General features: G+C 39.0%; 2 protein-coding genes across 2 annotated transcripts in view; both read right to left on the minus strand.

The window, feature by feature from the left end:
• The window catches only part of LOC306754264 (uncharacterized protein), a gene marked incomplete at its 5' end in the record, with an annotated part of 41,638 nt that extends 28,293 nt beyond the window's left edge, over positions 1-13,345 (minus strand). Inside the window, 3 exons of the mRNA XM_079238207.1 lie at positions 380-477; positions 2,158-2,209; positions 13,252-13,345. Of these exons, the coding sequence (XP_079094333.1) occupies positions 380-477; positions 2,158-2,209; positions 13,252-13,345 (244 nt within the window). The remainder of the gene's footprint in view (positions 1-379; positions 478-2,157; positions 2,210-13,251) is intronic.
• A 2,570-nt stretch (positions 13,346-15,915) lies between these two features.
• Positions 15,916-19,158, minus strand: LOC306773609 (suppressor of cytokine signaling 1-like; the record flags this gene model as incomplete). Its single annotated transcript, XM_079263474.1, has 3 exons — positions 15,916-16,240; positions 16,413-16,600; positions 18,976-19,158. The coding sequence occupies 3 exons, from the start codon at positions 19,156-19,158 to the stop codon at positions 15,916-15,918; spliced, it is 696 nt and encodes a 231-aa protein (XP_079119600.1).
• Between the last annotated feature and the right edge of the window lie 509 nt (positions 19,159-19,667).

Consider the following 19,667-nt stretch of genomic DNA (forward strand, 5'->3'; position numbering starts at 1 on the left):
TTTTTCTTCTATTCGAATCTGCCAGTGCGGGATGGAGATATTATTCTCTGCTCTGCTTCCACTTGGCTCTCAGTCCTGCAGTTCTGAAGCGTTCATCCTGTATGTTCTGTTATTTACTGTGCAAACAAATCTGTCACCTCTCATGGAGACACACACACACACACACACACACACAAAAAAACCCAAAGTTTTTTACAATCTCAAAATGCTCACTTTTTATTACATAAGCTGGTATTATGTGTCATTTAGGGGAAGCCGGAAATATGGGGATTTTTTTAAGCTCTTTTGTTTTTCTGAGCAGCTCTATGTGCTTTGTGTCCGTGTGTTGTTTACAGTGTGAGCTGCAGCGACAGTGTAAAAAGTCTGTGTGCATTTTTACCTTTGTGATCTTTGATATCCACTGCAGCCTGGGCCTCCAACAGCAAGGAGATCAGCTCCTTGTTACCACTCAGGGCAGCATGGTGCAATGGTGACAGCCTTCACACAGACACAGATCATGTGTAAAAATATACATATTCACATGAATGTGGTGTGAGTATAACTTTGCTGAATTAATCTCCACCGTACAGCTGCTCCGCCCCTCAGCTCCATGTGAGAGATGGGTGGGAGGGGAGGGGAGGGGGGGTGACCTACTTCCATTAATAAGCAATCTTACTACCCTGGAGTTCAGTGTACACATAGGGCATCCATGGGAGTGAGTGTGTGCATGTGTTTAATGGTTCCCTTGTGAACATAAGAGCCAGTCCCTGGGGTCAAATCAACAACTCATCAGTCATTACACAAGGAGCTGAGTCCAATTATCTGATTCCATCCAGCACAATGAAATGACCCTTGTTATCTGATCGTGCCAAATGAAACACAGTCGTAAACCAAGCATGTGCACACATAAGTTTAACCCATGATGTGTCTAAATATAGCTAAACCATAGCTGAACATTTAGAACATTGTGTGTTTTATATACAGATTTAAACAGATTAAATGTATTATAATATGGTTTGTTACACCAGTGATCAGAGGCAATAATTGGCTGCTCTTATTTAATGGAGTTTGCTGTTCTTTCAGTTTAACTTAAGTTGGTTATTTTTTATGTCCAATTCCATTATCAAAACATTCCCAACTTCTCTACTGTTCAAGCAAAATAAGGCGACCTCTGATAAATCCTGACAGGCTCGACACATAGTGCAGACACGGCTAAATGACTTTAAAGAAATTCTCCATTTAATTAAAAGGATTTCTCTTGTCTCCTTACATTACCTGCATTTGAAATCACAAGGAAAATATCCTTGCACATGTTCACATGGTTAATGTCAAGTCAAACTTGCAGGCAGCCTACAACTTGTTTGAAGACATAACTTTGAGGAATGGACCATCTATTTATTATTCAATGATTAAAATAAAAGCACCACACAGAAAAAAGACTCACACAGGGTAAGACAACAAAGACAGACGTTCACCAGTGGTCTCTGGAAAGCTGCTGCTGCCTCCTTGTGAAGGAGCTTTTTAGAGCCATGAGGGAGAGTATGCAAACCTGAAGACAGGGCAGTTTATTTTTCCTCAACACTTGCACGATGTTTGAACGCCCACACATGGCCCACACATGGCCCACACATGGCCCACACATGGTCAATGTAAATAAGGAAAGGTGGTAGACAGTGGTGTGACAAGGTGGTCTTCTTAGTGTCAGAGTGCCATCTCTGTGTGAAAAGGGTTATGGCATTGTTGTAGATGGAAACTATGGGACAGAAAAGGTCTCGTTTACAAAGACTGTGGAGGGAGCCTGATAAACCTTTTTATAATAAGCCATGTTGATTAGTGAACAGAAAAACATGATAGAATAAGGATAACTGAGCAAATACAACACAGTCTTATAATCTTAATTATTTATCTAATTTCTTTAAGTATGTAGAAACCACTCTGATCATTGTGTGATGACAACCAGGTTGGGAGCCTAATGCCCAAATCTAGAAGCTTTGGGGGGTTTAATGTAACATTGACTTATGAATTCAAATGCTTTTTGTCGAAAAATTTACAATACTCTAGTCAATTTTTCTAAGTCTATAAAAGAGAATGGGTAACTATGAGGGTAGGAAGGATATGATGATGGCAGAAGTTTGATAAAGTGAAAGAATGATGGCTGGTTGCATTGTTGTCACTCACCCGTCTGCATCCTGGATGTTGACATTGACCCGCTTTGCAGCTCCAAGGAGCTCTATAGGAGAAACAGAAGGAAATCTATTTAAAAAACAGTGCAAACTGAAACTTCAAACCAGGGAAAAATATATTCATGTCTCGTACAGATTTTCTACTGTAACACTGCTGGTGCTGTTGGAATTTACACTTTGACTTCTGAGAGCTTTAAACAATCTTTCTTCCACCAAATTGTTCATTATTACAATAAAATGTTATGGAAACAATAAATAAAGGCATTTGGTGAACTAAATGTGTATTTTTTAAAACATAGATTATTGAGTTATTTTCTTAAGAAGCAACCCCTCAGCAAATAACTCAAAATTAAATGGAAACTTCAGATAAAAGGTAACTCTGTGACTGTTTTATGACATTCAGGAGGCTGAATGGAACCAGATGACTTTTTAGTTCAGTTTTTGATAAAAACAACATGATCCATGAGACAGAGTTTAGCACATAACGGAGTAAAGCAGATGTTTTGAACCACAGCCAGTGTTACAATTCTTTCTTCAGTGTGTGTTCATATTAAGCATTCAAATACTGGAGGTGTATTTATCCTCCCATTTGACACGTTGGAAAAGTCTATTCTGATAATTGCTCAAGATGGTATATTTAAGACCTTTTTTTCACTCATTTATGAATTTTAGAACGTCCGAGTACAAAGATATTAGAATGTTTTGAGAACTTTGCTTTGTATAATCTGTATAAATGGGGCCTTAGGGGGACTTCTATTTCATAATGTCTAATGTGGTTTAGGAGGTTAAGTTATCACTATTATTGACTGTTATTTGCTTTGCCAAATGTCCTAAAATATTTTTAGACATACTATCCAATTGAGTTTAGTGGGAAACTGTGTCCAAACCTTTTATTGATAGTAATCTGCAGCAAGTGTAAATAAAGTTGAAATTCTGAGACTCTTTTTTCACAATTTACTTCAAAATATTACTTATCTAAAATAACATTGTGACAGAAAAGTCTCTTAACTTCCTGCCAGCGAACTAATTGTTTGTTGGAACTGTACCTCCAGCTGTTGGGGGATTTTCTGTCTTCCACGTGATTTTGCTTCAGTGTATGTCAGTGTGATTGATCTGTATCTGTATATGATCATGGGACTGATAAACAGCAGCAGGTCTTAAAAGAAAATGCAAAGATGGATGTGTGTGTGTGTGTGTGTGTGTGTGTGTGTGTGTGTGTTGGGGGGTGGGGATGTCAAAAAGGACAGAAAAAAAACTTGTATTTCTGCCTCTGCTTCTCTTTTTCCTTTTTTTGTCAGACTCATAATCCACAGGCCATAATCTGTAGCTGTTCTGTAATCTGCGGAAAAGCTTCTCCCTCTCCCTGCAGCTCTATCTGCACTTCATCCCTTCATCCTGCTTTCACACTCTAATTTTCCATGTAATTTGCTAAAGAGTGCTCACTGATTGGTGGTTCTGCTGTTTCTGTTTACACTCACCAGCTGACATAATTTTCCTGCATTCGTGTGCGTGTGTGTGACCTATGAGTTGGTGTTCGTGTGCACGTGTGTTGCCCCCCCCCCATCCATCTTGGATTAAAAACAAGAATCATCCCTTCCCCCCAGCTGATGAATCAATGTGTACAGATATCTATGTCACTGTCAGACTAACACAAAGCCACACAAACCCCCAAAGCACACACATGTGGTGTGTATATAGGGCTCTAAGCAAAAAGTCACCACTCTCTACAAGTCATGGCCCTCTTTTTTTAAATTTTAGGTTTCAGATTGTTTTGAAATGCTTTGTTTTCACTTTGGTAAGTTATTTTCATCGTTCGTCTTGTTTGCTCCACACCTGCTCAGATAGGTCTTGGTGCATTCCTGGCTTCCTTTGTTCGGTCGGTGCAAGATTCTCACTGTTGCTTTCATTTTTGGCCTCTGTTTTGTTCTCATCTCTGTTTCGTTTTTGTGTTTGCATTCTTTTCTTTTTGGTTATCTAGCCTGCGCAGTGTTTATTGTTTCTGCATTTAGGTTTATAGTTGTATTTATTGATAACAAAAATAAGCTGTTTACAGTTTGCTAAAGATCATGTGGGCAGACCTGAAGGCTGTTTGCCGACAAGGATCATTACCTCAGATAAAACCTAGCACAAAATGTTTAGTTAATTTTTTTACTTTCTTGTAAGAATACTTACAATAAACTGTATTAACTGTATACCGTTGGAAAGCCTGTTTATTTTCTTTTGAAATGGGGCCAAATTAATCTGGAAAATGCATTTGTGAGTATATGGGTTGCACTCATTTCCAAAATTTTCTCAATGCCAAACAACGTATTTTGTTTTTTACTCCTGTTTTGAGTATCCAGTTGTTATAATCAGACGCAGGGCCTACACTGTCGGCAACATGTGCACTTGAACCTGAACATGTGGAGGAACGTTATGTTCAGTGATGAGTCCAGATTCTGCTTATACAGCAGTTGCACTAACACTTGGCCACACCGGTAGGATAACAGCTTTTGGTGGAGGCAGTGTGATGATATGGGGCAGCATTTCCCCCACTAAAAAAACAAGACTTGAGATGAGAATAAGATGGAATGATTTATGATGAGATGATTAGCTGTTTGGCATCAGCAGAGAAGATTTAACAAGTGCTTCATGTGTGCAACTCACATTTTGATTTAAACACTCTGTCTTCAAACAACTTAGCCTTTGTTTTTTTAAGCCACTCCTAAAAGAGACTGTAATATTGAAAGTTCACTCATTTCATTCACACTCTGTCACTTTCTGTTACTCAAAATCATTTCGTTAAGTTTTGAACCACTGTGTTTTCCTGACCCGGCATGAACTGCTTGTATGAAAGTATTACCATAATACTCCTCCATTGTTGTCCTTGTATCAGGGTTCCTATTTTTTAATGATAATTTTAGGCATAACACTACAACTGAGCCACGGTTACTATGGCAACCTCTCAATGTACCATTCTCACAGGGTGTCAATCACTTGGCAGGCATTACCATGAAATTATTTCCCAACATCCTCCTCAAACTGTAGTCATGGTCCAATCCAGAAGGTATTTGAAAGGAAATCCCATCATTCACTTTTAATTTAGAAACCTTCAATCTCAATGGAGGAATAAGGCTGTAGCTTCTGCCTGAAAAAACTGCTTTAAACAAATCATAATCCTAAACCTCCAGAAAGGTGGAGTAGAAGTTTTACCAGGAGTTCTCACTTTTAGAGCAATTAATGACATTCATTTTCATCATGCACACACAGTCATCATCATGTACACACACATCATGCCCAAATGTCACAAATTGCAATAGCCCAATAAAGACATTTTCTTTGTAAAGATCACTATTGTGAAACCAATTCAGCAACAGCATTTTCTCATATAAATAAAATTAATAATGAATCCTCCTAACTGCATTTTCATTCTCTTGTTCAAGACTGCTCATTTGTAACTTAATTACAGTGACACAGAAAAGGACATTTAATTTTGAGGAGATGCGAATGCTTACCAGAATTCAATTTGAAACGACAAATTAAAATGAAATGGCATTAGCAGAAAAGGTTTTTTTTTTCATTTCAAGGTCATAGCTCCATTATTTGACTCATAAATAGAATTAACAGATCATTCAAACTGCATTTATAGTTTCTCAATCAAGTCCTTCTTCCCTCACTCTGACCATGCAGAGATCCCACGCTAGCTTCGACTGTTAGCTTTCTGAATGGATAATAAAGGTTGCAACTGCTTGGAAAATACACGTTGCTGTGTCTTTCAGGGTGGTTTATAAAACATGCTACCACACTCACAATGTTTGCAGTCACTTTTAAATTAGAGGATTAAAGTGGCGCCCACTGACGGACTGGTTGGGGCCCCTGCATCAATGCTCATGGCCAAAGTCAAAACGGTTGTACACCGACAGCTACCCCATTAATGGTTTGTGCAGATTCCTGCTTCTTTCAGAGTTGTTTATAAGTAAAGATTAGACAACAAGGAGCCATAAATTACACAGTTTTTATGTTGGAAGTGATGGTAGTCTGTGACAAACTTAATACATTTATTGAAACTGGTGTAATGTGTTTGTTTAGGGTAGTAAAGTTATCAATGGTTAGGTTTCTCTTACAGACTGAATACCTGTTTGTAGATACACACACAACAGTGGCCACCATTCTCCAAGCACTTGCAATATTTATTAACCATTAAGACAGCGGTAGCAGCCGAGTACAACCATTAGGAAACAAACATGGACTGGTTGGAATGGGAACGTAGAGAATGGGTAGGGTATGTGAATGTCAAGTAAATCAGCATTGCATCATAGGATATCTCCGACATCTTGGCATCTTCTGGTAGCATTTTGCACATTTGGGATTCTACTGGGATCAGTTCTGGTGTATTTTTGGTGACAATAACCATAACAGACCTGTTTCAACCTTTTCTTCTTGTTGGTATCCAACTTGGTCCTAATAAATGAAACTGCAGTCAAGTTATCAATTATTTTAAATGATGCTCAATGCAGGTTCTAACACTAGAATAGTGAAAGTTTCACACTTAAAGGGGCTTGTACTGCTTTATTTAGCTTTATCTGTATCGCACCACTTCACAACAATGTTGTCTCGCAAAACTGAATTTCCTGTTGTCCATATCAGAGCTTTAAAATTGTGCCAAAAAACAGAAAATATGAACAATAAAGTATCTATAAAACAAACAAACAAACATCTGTTATGGTAAGCCCCCTACAGTTAGGTACTCTCAAGTTTAGCTTAATATTCTTTTGAGCAAATTACTGTGTTGTTATTCTCTGGTTTAAAGATATGCAAGTCCTGAACCCATTCTTTTGAAACTTGTACATGGGCTTTCGAGGGTTTATAGTAACTAAACTGATCTGCTGTGTAAGCGCTCACAACACAGACCAGATAGGCGAAGACATCGTCAAGGGATACCTGTGGAAGTTTGTTCATGTTGTTGCACTATGTCTTGGTTTTGATTAAATGATGGTCCCGTTATTTATCATGCCAATTTTCTGGAGATGTCATTCTCTGGTCTCATTGGTTAGCGTGTCCCCGTAAATCCCCTTTCCTTTCTAGTATTACAGCACCGTAGAAGCACTATCTCACCATAAATGAATGAATTCAACTATCAAACCCTTTACATGGCTTAACTAGATGATTGCTTACTCTGAATGTGACCTTATTTAGGTTAACATGTGAAAAAAGTAGTTTACACAACAAATTTACAGTACAGCATGATACTGACCTAAAAAATGCAACTGGAGTAAATAAAAAGACAAAGTTTGAAGAGTCTTTGAGAGTGAACAGTATAGATACAAAATCCAATTCAGCACTGGAGTCAGATAAGATATAGTTCAACTCCAATTCCAGATAAATTGAAATGTATTTAATTGAAATACAATGATACTTTTTTTTTTTTTTTTTTGCAAATATTCACTTTTTTTTTTTTATGCCTGCAACATGTTCCAAAAAACCAAACAAACAAAAAAACTGAGGTGGGGCATGTTTACCTTTCCTTTAAACAACACTCAGTAAGCATCTGGGAACTGAGGATTGTTGTTTTGTTGGTGCAATTCATTCACATTCTTGCTTGATGTACAACGGAAGTTGCTCAACAGGTAGGTATTGTCACATTTTGTGCTTCAGAATGCACCACACATTTTCAGTTTTAGGAAGATCTGGTCCACATTTAGGCCAGTTTAGTACCCACATGCTGTTGTAAAACATGCAGGATGTCGCTTGACATTGTCTTGCTGAAAGAAGCAGCGCAACCCCTGGAAAAATGTCTGCTGAATGTACAATATGTTTCTCCAAAACCTCTATGTAGTTGTCAGCATTAATGGTGCCTTCAAACATGTGCAAGTCACCTGTGCCATGGGCACTACACACCTGTATACCATCACAGATGCTGGCTTTTGAATTTTGAGCTAACTAAAACCCAGATAGTCCTTTTCCTCTTGGGACATCCTCATGATGTCCATGATTCACAAATAATAATTTCAAAATTGGACTCGTCAGATCACAGCACACACTCTGCGTCAGCCGATCTTAGAAGAGCTTGGGCCCAGAGAAGCAAGCAGCATTTTTGAGTGTTCTTGAGATATCCTTTGCAAGGTAGCGTTTTCAGTTTCACTTGAAGACGAACTGCAAACTGTGTTAAGTGACAATGGTTTTCTGAAGGGTTCCTGACCCCATGTTGTAATATCCTTTACACAGCAATGATGTTGAGTAAAAGAATGAATGAATGGATATATTTGCATATCTAACATTCCAGAAGCTGCAGTGGATTCATGCTTAGTGTGCATTAATGGTGAATCAAACAGATTTGGGATACGTCCTGCATGTAAGCCCTAATGGTAGATGCAATAGACAACATGGAATGAGTATTGTGATGGTTGAAGATAATAAGAGAATGTGTCCGAATAAATACGTAAATGCAGCAAAACTTGGAGCTAACAGCACCCTACATACAGTATGACTAAAAACACCTATGCAGTATGAGAAACTCCTAAATTTAACATTACTATTGCGCTGTTGTTTAAGCTAAAGTTATTGTGTTAAGTAATTATTTGATGTATGTATGACCTATGACTGTTTGTGACTTTAAAGCTGTAGCGTATTCCTCTGTGCCACAGAGCCCCATTTTTATCCAACAGTGATTGAAAATGCATTACTGCTGCACAATGCTGCACTGCATGTAAACTCATTACAATGTAAAAGGTTTTTGTGAAGTTATTTATTTTGAGACAATAAAGCATCCGCACATCTATAGTCCCTGCAATTTCTAACCACAGCAGTAATTGTCTGGTAAGGATGATTGATGCTTCATTCTCTTTTGTTTGAGTAATGTTTGGTGAAAGCTACACTGCTGTGCTGTTTTAAATTACCAATGCTTTTCGATGAATGAAAGAAAGCATCTGCGTCCTGTTTTTTAAGATACATGTATGGAACAAAAGGCCTCGAGCTGAGATCCACCAACAGGCTCACAAAGTACAAGAAGCCATTCAAAGTGATACTATTGTTTTTAATGTGGAATTGTCCGACAAGAAACACCATCATCTTCAAATAAATAGTTCAATGTTTATTCCACGACATGTTTTAGGTATTTCATGTTCAACTTAGCATGAAAGTGGGTTGAGAGAAGATTCTGCTTTCTAAGGATAAGACCATGTTCTGCAAGGCAAAGCTGCTTTTCAGATGTCAGTATAAAGTTGAAAACTGATGAGTTCCTGTTTTATGGTGGGTGGGAAACATTAATATAAAGGTAAACTATATAAGACATCAAACAAGCCATGGTGGTCCCATATGCACAACTAAACTGGACCATTGCTGTATGTGCATGTGAGCTGTTTATTTTCCTGTGGTTTACTTGTGTTACTGGATAGCACCTGCTCTTTCTGGTATGGATACCTCACTAAAACATTTAGATACAAGCAGAGACTCTTAAAAGTATGTTTGCCAACTGCAGATTTAAGATTTAAGTATATCTTGAGTACATCTCAAGTATCTATATTGTGGTTGATCTAGATGTACTTTAAAGGATTAATAACTGGAAATCAAATCAAATCAATCTTTGTCTAACTCTGCGTGCCAGAGAGCAAACATTGATCCCCGTTTAGCATGGCTGGCTTTATAAATATTTCACTCTGCAGGAGAACAAAAATTAGAGTAGTTTATGTTAATGTATCATTATCAATGATCAAGGTGTTTTAGTCAAACTGGTTTAAATCACAAAAGGTTTATTAGCTTTTGCTAATTAAATTTAATTCTTGCAGTCACGAAACTTAATTAAGCTCATATTTGTTTAGAAAGTACCAATTATCAACTCAAAATTAACTCAGAGCACTTTAAAGAAGCAAATAACTGTGTCTCGGTGCTTAATGATGGGTAAATAAAATTACACTGAGGTTTTGTGTCCTGTGCCAAAGCTGGTTTATGAAATGAACCTCACTCTGTGGTTCTATCATTTCCACAAGTCCAGAAAAGGAATACATCTTCTAGCACTTTGTATCACATCATTTTTAGGAGTCACACTCTCCACCCAAACTTCCCCTAAAGTCATATCAGTAATTTAATTATAACATCTTTTGGTAAATTTCGTCAGGGTGCTCAGTCATCTGCAGTCTGAAATGCCTTCATGTGTTTTCTTGCTGTGAATGAACATCTGTCTTTGTGTCTGCCTTGTTATTAGCTGACAACTGCGACTTGCACAAGCTGGCACCAGGTTGGATCAGCTTAGAAGAATGGGTGGATCTTTACTGACAAATGGATGGCTTTTCTAAAAACAGTTTAAGTAAATACATGCTGAAAGGCCACTTATTACTCCAGTGAGTCCAAAAAATTCTTGATCAATATTTAGTTCAGTTTAAATGTGGGCCAAAGAAAAAACAAACAACACAAAAAAGGACAGAAGCCACGAGAACATAAATCTTGTTGAAAAGGTTATGTAAGTGACTCTAATGTCGTTTGCCAAAACTTAAGTGTGTCTCACATGGCAGATCACACTCTAAGGAAATGCCAGCAACATATCATGCTACAAAACTGTTCTCATCTGCTAAAAGTTGTCAGATTTTAGGAACACCATGTCAATTTTGCTTTTTGGCATTTAATAAATAGTAAACTGTTGTGGGTAAAATAAGGAGGTGATCAGATCAAATATATGAACTTGAGACATATAAAATAACACACTGCAGTTATAGCATCAGGTCTTATACATGGAATATATTTTATTGCTAAATGATGCAAACTGTCACCAACTTGCAACAATGCATAGGTGCATTGTTGCTGTGTTCGGAAACAACGTGGCTTAGCAAGTACTCAGCAAGTGTTTTAGGGAAATAAAACAATCGAGGTACATGCTATTCAAGATGAACTCAGAAAATTTCACTGGCAGACAAATGATACACTTAATCTCTCAGCGGACTTTGTGTTGTAGTTAAAATGTCTGTCCTGCTGTTTTTGTCTTGCCAATGTGGATCTGGAGCAAAAAAAAAGTTAGTATCACATTAAGCACTTGAAATTAAAAAAGCAATAAGTGGCAGAGTTGAGCCAACCCTAACCCTAACTCAGGTGACCCACTATAGGCCCTCACGCAGGGCCCCTATCCCCAAAACTGCTTCCTTTAGGTGAGACAAAATGGCCCACTGCTCTTTTGTGACAGTATTTACTATCAGAAAGCACTGTTTAACAGGAAACTTACACTGATTTTTGCAAGTCTACTGCTTCCGTTGTATTTTAAAGAATAATTGCTATGGTAACAGAATCAAATGACTGAGGCACTAAGATGGTTTTTCTGTGCATCAGTGCAAAATGAAGCCATTCAAATGCTCTAAATGCATAGTTAGACATAGTTTAGCTTCTACATCTGCACTTCTTTCTGCATATCTAAACTCTAATCTATGATTTATTTAGTATGAAGTCTGCTATGTAGAATTGTGGAAATCCCATAGTATCAGTACAGACTGATAAATTTCTGCTAACGTGACATCCCAAATCAGGACATCCCCAGTTTGAAGCCTGATTATGCAACTGCTGGACAAAGCAGAGTGAGCTGTTTCACCCTCTTTTTAGTCTTTATACTAAACTAAGCCAAATGGCTGCTTCCTCCAGCTAAAAATCTACCATGCAAATATCAAAACTTTAGAAGAAAGCAGTTCAGCTGGTTCCCAAAATATGGAATATGTCCCTTCATTTCCCAAATCATAAAAGGTGCCAGGGATCAAGATGTGTATAGGTGGCCGTACGCTCTTGTGCCAACCTCAAAGACTTTAACTCCCAACAATCAATTTGTGCCATTTTGACAACAAAATATAACCAACCATAGAAAACCACCCCCTCAACCTGCCACACTGCTTCTCTGAACTTCATTAGCATTCTATTAATAATACAAACACAGGCAGGCACATGAATAACACCCCATGTGTCAAGAGTGTTTCTGTTCATGCTTGCATGCAATTGTGTGTGCAAGCAGTGTTTCAGTGTGTGTTTGTGTAAGGCAGCAATCCTCCAGCAGGGAATCCTGGCTTACTGTTTAATAATTCAAACATAAACCTGGATTCACACACTTCTTCCACACACATACCATCCTCCAACACACATGGTCTCCTCAGCTCCCTGAATCCACATCTCACTGTTTCACTCCTTCTGTCCTGCACCCTCACAGTCCACTCTCCTCACCCTCAGTCCTCCTCCCCCTTTCTCTTTGTCAGTGTGCAGCAGCCTGAGCACTCAGAGCTGATCCGTTCTGGCATTTGAGGAAAAGCATTTTTCTTTTCCACGGCACTGTTGGAATGTCCAGAGCCAAACATGCACATATAAGAGGAGGAGGACCAGAGAGGAGAGGAGAGGAGTGAAGGAGAGAGAAAAGGGAAGGAGAGCAGGAAAAGTAGGTGGCAGATAGGAGAGGAACCGAGAGAGGCTGTGTGGTGAGATGTGAGAGGAGGAGAGCAGTTTCAAGGCTGTAATTGAAATCTAATTATCACCTCAAGTCCCAGCTGAATCCATAGGCGGTCGCGCACACGCATGTTCCAGCGTCACATATGTGCGCGCACGGAAATGTCTGCACGTGTACTATCATCACATTATTACCACTAACATCTGGCGTGTTCACACACCAATGATCCGCACTGTCCCGAGAGCAGTGTAGGACCTTTTGTGTACTTCTACCTCTCTTAAATGCGCGCATATCGTCTCTGTTGTGTACAAACAAACACACGCAAATGTTGTGCATTCACGCAGTCGCAAATACAACTGCGTTCATTGCGGAGGATGGGGTGACAAGCATCCCTAATTTCTAATTACATCCTGATGACGGCTCTCACACATGTGCAACGTCATCACTATCGCACACTCAACGTCAAAGCCCAAACACACGCAAACATGCCTGTAGGACAACGTGCGCGCGCGCGCGCACACACCATCACACACACACACACACACACACCATCACACACACACAATCACGCACTTAGACACAGTGAACCATTTAGGTTAAATGGCACATCAGATTTAGCTTGCACTGTCCTGACCTGGTAACGACGGGTGGTGTGTGTGTGTGTGTGTGTGTGTTTGTCAGTGACAGGAGGAATGGATGGATACTAACTGGCTTTTCCTGGCCGTGGTCTCTGTAGAAGCCGCTGAGCTGTCAGCAAGTCTTCGGTCTTCACGGCCTGGAGCAGCTCCTGGTCCTTCCCCATGTCCCCTCCGTCCCACCCCTGTCTGCTCGGTCCAGCTCTCTTCCACTGAGCGCCCCTCTCTCCTCCGTTAATCCTCTGCTACATCCTGCCGTCGCTCCCGGCCTCCCGCTGGAGCTGGGGCGCGGAGGGATGGCTGCTGCCCGAGTCTGGGATGCTCCGATTCGGCCAGGAGTCCAGTGGTAAATCCCTACCTATACGATTTCCCTCCCCCTCCACAAGGTACCACCCACTCGCGCAGACTGAGCGACCGCCCGGACCGCGCGCTCTGCCGGTGATGCTCTCCGGCCACGCAGGAACAGTCGCGACAGATTCCACAGATTCTATACGCGTGACGATTTCACCGGGTTTATGTGCGTGCGCGTTATGTGCATGTACACGATGGAGCTCGAGCGCCCTCCTGTATGATGGGTCAGACCCCGCACCGCTAAAAAAAAAAAAAAAAAAAAAATCTCAGGAGCCCTTTAATCCGTAAAATAGCACGCGCCGGTCGCTGATGTTTGACGTGTGACCGCGGAGAGCTGCTGGACCAGTTCGCGCTGGACCCAATGCGCCAGCGCACACTCACCAACACACACAAACAGCCTCAGTTATATATGGCATTACATAAGCAGGGAGGCCAGTTGTGCGCGTTTAACTCCAGTTGTTGTGGCTTCAGTCTATACGCGTGCACAGGAGCGCGCAGGTAGATAGTTCCTTTATATTATAACATAACCTGCTTAGTCAGCCGCGTGCTAGAGTGCGAGAGTAACAGGCAGTCTTGGGTCGCGTGAACCTATGGTACACTCACTCCTTAAACAGATCTAACAGTGTCCACAAACATGGCTTATTTTATTCACATCTTCAGCTCCTGCAGCTCAGTTTATTTTAATCAGATGATTGTTCTGTGAAACACTCATCAAGGTTCTGTCATGACTCGGGCATCCTCCATAACCTCCCACTGAGAATTACTTCATCTTTTATGATCATTAAATGGAGTTTTATAACTAGTTTGCTTTTGCCTCAAAGTGTGTCACGGGAGGGATCATTTCACGCTAACATGTTTAAGGTTAATGAGAGAGAGAGAGAAATTGAGGAAAAGAAGGTTTGTGTATATACGTCTCTGTGGTGCAGGGCTAATTTAGAAAGGGGCCACTTTCATTCAGATTTAGAACAAGAAGTAGAACAAGTCTGAACAAGTGATAAAAGTCTTTATTTAAAATAATGCTCAACCTATTGTGTGCAACAGCATGCCAAGGCTTTTTAATGTATAGAAATGTTTCAGTTGAGAGACAGTTTAACACAGATCACTTAACAGGCTGATTGAGATCTAATGACTAATGGCCTGCATTCAAACTCAAGCTATAAAATTATATTTTATATGCAGTCATGGCCACTATCCTTGAATGGTATGGTCTCTCTGATATCATTGTGGAGTAAAGATTAAATTTAGATGTACAGTCAGCTCAAATTGAAGCCAGTTAATCTATATGAAACTTTCAGCATGGAGCAACACCCATGTCAGGCTAAGAGCTAAACAAGTCAGGCTGTGTGCAATTGTTTGAGAAAGTGACCGCTTCTCAATATATTTGTGAACTTAAAAGTCTTGCTAATTTTCTCATCTCTGGGTGTTTTTAATCGGACCCATTTGTTGCTGATCTAATCTGACAAAATGTCAAACTTGTGATGAGCAGTCTATCGTATTTTATAGTTATTCTCCAGTTAGCATTAAATGAATACAAGGCATGCAAACTGGCAGGACCAGGGCCGGATTAAAAGTGTAAAGGCCCCTGGGCCCAGAGTGCTCCAGGGGCCCCTTTCCCCAGCGCAACACTGTTAAACAACATTTCTAACATCTCTCAGCCAGTGGTACCAATAGCAATACACTAGACACTGTGGTGTAACTATCTGGCTTTTATGTACATTTTGTTTCATGTCCAAACTGCTGGTATATGCCCTACGCGGGCCCTATGTGGGCCCTTGGGCCTGTGCCCAAAATGCCCATTGGATAATCTGGCCTTGGGCAAGACTGCAAGCTCTCATTGTGATTCATCTGATGTCAAGAACCCATTGCTTCCTCAGAAAAATGTGTTGTTGTCTGTATGATTCAGATAGTCACAGACTGTTTTTCCCAAATAAAGAGCTAATAAAGTAGCCAATTACTACCAGAATACGAACCCCTTTGTCTAGAGATAGTGAGATAATTAACTTACTGGACAGAAAATGTCATTTCATCCATGACCGTAACTGACTTTCATGCAAAACCATATGAAAGCAGGAACAATATTACACAATATTGCCAAGTAACATACATTTTATTCAACTTCTACATCTTAGTTATAAAACTATAAACTGAGAAGTCTGTAACCAAACACAGATAATACAGTATTAAAAAGCAATGATAATAACTTAGTTTTGTTGTATACAAAAACATGAATGTTTTAATGAAATAATCAGAGTATGTATATTTCACATATGATTTAAAAGTGTGTCCATTTTATAAAAGAAAAATAAATAACCTAAGCAAAAAATTATTTTTGATTAACACAGATGATATCTCGATTCAGCAAAAAACACTCTGTCCACAGGTTTGTCTATATACAGTAGGGGTAAGCAAGAACATAGGTTTTAACTTCAGAGGTGAGTCCAGGTAAAGTGCTTATACGTTCTGCTCCATATGTGCATATTAGCGCTCTTCTGCACATCTGCTTAAGGCCCTCTGGACGCTGTTTGCGATAAGGCTCTGTTAACTTACATGGCGAACTGGTGTAATAAGCAAGCAGAGCGAAGAGTGAGGGAAAGGTCTTCTTGCTGCCATACAAATTGAAGACAAGGTTGTTCAACTGGACACGGACATTAGTAGGGCCATCCACATTTTGATAACTCAGAGTGAAGAAAACATCTGGCTGGACACTGTCCCTGCAACAACAATGCAGCATGCAATCAATTTATGCAACTAAATATCATTTATTTTGGATCATTTGAATGAAGGGATCCAAGATTTTTTTTAAAAAAGTGCATAAAAAGTTTCAATCAAAACAACATGACAACAGTAAAAAACTAAAGTTTTCAACAGAAAGTATGAGTCTACCTGATGAGGAAGGTTCCCTGGGGTAAGTCTTTGAGTATTCCATGCGCTTCCTCCATGGTCATTGATCCCCAGTAGTAACTGCTGTGCAGCAGCTGCTGGTATGTGCGTTTCACAAGATTATACTCAGCTTGGCTGCTGAATAGATGGAGGTGTGTGGGCAATCTTTCAGAATCCGCTTCAGTCACTGCCTTCAAAAGTCAGAAATAATCAGTCAACATATTCACATGAAGTAATCTGAAATGTCTTTAAATTAAATAGTTTTCTGCAGACTTTCTGAAAACAAACACAACGCAGCTGACATAACTGCACACAGGAATGCAAAGACCACCTAAAAAATATGTATTTCTGACTAATTTTGGTGGCACTTAGATTCCAGGCACTGTTGTCCTGCAGCATCCCAAGACAGACAAAACTGCATTTCACAACATTTTATTTCATCCTGGAGCATCACATTACAGCTGAGTTTCACTTTACAGCATTGCGTCATCGGCCATAAATTGGATATCAGCAGACTGGTTGCTTTGACTGCACACTGTGGCTAACTTATCAAACAAATGCTTGAGAACATTATTGGTGTAAGAGGGAAATGAACAAGCGAGAGAGAGACAGATATTTATAAAAAAAAAAGAGCAAACATGGGACTGACTTTTAGTGGCCAGGGAGGGATCTGAGTTCAGGTAAGATGAAAGATGGATGGCGAATTTGTCGCCATTTAGGAGGGCAACGCTCTCAAATGTGCAAAAGTTCAGTAAAGCTGCTTTAAACATTTTGAATAAAAAGGGCTACAAATAAAATGTAAAAAAAAATAACTTTTTTTCCTTTAACTCCCTTGAAGTTACTACCGGGGTTACATTTGCGTCAATACTGTTTGGTTGTTTGCAGTTTGAGAAAAAAAATAATTTAATAGTTTATACAATAATAAACATTCCATTCCATTGTGGTAGATATGCAAAAACAATGCCATTGACTAACATCACGTAATTAAACTGTTTTTAAGGTAATGTTTTTGTAATCACACACAATTATTTCAAGACATTTCAACGAATCCCTTTCCTAATTCGCTCACTAAATGAACGGGTTTTTGTGCTGTTTCACTGTGTTTGAGTTGTAGAAATATCTAGATTCTAGATCCATGTCCACAAGTAGAACACTGCATGAACACTAGGACAACACATAACTGAATTAGCAGCTTTTACTAAATCATTATTTCAATTTTACAGTTGTGTTGTTTTACATTGTTGCAACACTCCGAGACACAAGAAGTTACACTGTGTAACTGTCAGCAGATGTCTCATGTGGAGGAAAAAAACAGTACAACCAATGAAAATTTGAAAGATTTAGGTGTCATTGAAGGTTAAAGAATAGTTCTCTCAAAACGTCTTAAAACTGGATAAACGCAACCTTACAAGCCAAATCTGTTCAAGAGTAGTATTTTATTCAAGAGTATTGTATTTTATCCCAATAACATGCTATCATCACATATCAGTTCAGACAGAGGTAAGAGAATTACCAACTTTTTCTATGGTCATACAGAATATCCCATAAACTGATGCAAAATGCTGCATCATAAAACACAGATTTATAGTTTTTGATAATTTCCTGGGGAGAAAAAAGGTAATTTTGTGCTCCCTTTATCTATTGCTTAAAATCATTTTATTCTCTTTCTTTTCCTTATTCTTTCAACTTTATTATCTAATCTCAGAATTTATAGTGTTTTGCTTAATTTATTATGAATAGATGACCAGCAGTCAGAAATGCAGAAAAGTAGATAGATTTAAACCACTTATATAATCAAAAACTGATTAAAAAGAAAACAAACATTAACTCTTTAAGACCCCACAATGCTAAGAGGTCTATTTGACCCTTCAATATCACAAAAAAGTTAACTGTTTTTTTTTTTTTTTGTTGTTGTTGTTGTTGTTGCGGGGGTTATCAAATCAAATTTATTTGCATAGTACCTTTCACGAAACAGCACAATGTGCTTTACATATATTAAAACAACAATGCTGTTAACAGGATTTCGAGCAAAGGATTTACCATAAAGTGGTGCTTATCATCATGGAAATTGTATGCATCACATGTCACGTCGGGCTCTATAGGGTTTATTTGCACTTCCAGTTTTCCATTACTCAAGTATAACCTTAGGATTTATTCATTTCCTTCTGGTCAGTTAATTTTGAAAGATATTTTATAACTCTCAAAATGCTCTGTTCAATTAGATCAATATCAGAGATTAAACTCAATCCAAATACGCATGTTTTGTCTTTGCAGAAGTGAAAGTAAATCTTTTATACTAACATTAGAGACAATACTTTCAATATTAAGTATGATGTAGATATCTACACATCCATTTGGCATAATAATATAAACTGCTTTGGGATTTTTCTTATATTGACTTTAACTAAAGTAAAATGATCATGCACTCAACAGTAATTTGAGCCAAACTCATATAGATAAACTGTTGTTTCACATCAAAAAAGTAAGTCTCTGCTTAGAAATAAATATGTAAGCACAACAAAATCCAGAAGTGATTAATGATGAGTAGGCCCCTGTGAGTACTAACCAGGTTCCAGGAATTGGGATCTTCGTCGCCTCTGAAGTTCTTCAGTAGTGAATTTAGCCTGTCTGAGGAATCTGCGCTCTCTGGTTGAACTGCCTCTGAGCTTTGTGATTGTTCAGGGGTCTCACTGTCTTGAGGGAGTTGACTGGTTTGTAAAGATGCTCCGTTATGACTGTCTCTGACCATCCTAGAATGGAAAATCTTCTTCTTGATCGCCTGCGGCACCAGTTCCTTCTCTCACAGGCAGATCCTCCATCATTGACTCTTTTCTGCGCAGTCATTGGCCGCTCAGTCTCTTTGAGACTCCATGGTGCTCAGATTTTAACTGAGACTTACTATAAGGATCAGAAAGCAGTGAAGTGAGGGAAGGAAGGGGAGGCTGGGTGTATTTTGTCAGCTGTCACTGAAACACCAATGAGCTGAAAGAGAGAAGCAAATCCAAACAGTCATGGTTAAAATCCTTTATTCCACTTTATGAGTTTCTTCCATCAGCACAAAACTGTTCTATAACATTTAATCACAAATGCTTGCTTATGTAAATGTCAACTGATGGATATCTCTTTAAGTGTTGTTCTCAGCTGTCAACATATGAAGCCTTTTTTTTTATCAGTGAAATTCCATTTGGGCTATCTATGATTTATGATAACATTTCAGCAGTGAACAACTAACAATAATTCAGCAAATATGAAAGTGAG

The sequence above is a fragment of the Telmatherina bonti genome (assembly GCF_933228915.1).
Source record: "Telmatherina bonti genome assembly, chromosome: 3".
Classification (NCBI taxonomy): domain Eukaryota; kingdom Metazoa; phylum Chordata; class Actinopteri; order Atheriniformes; family Telmatherinidae; genus Telmatherina; species Telmatherina bonti.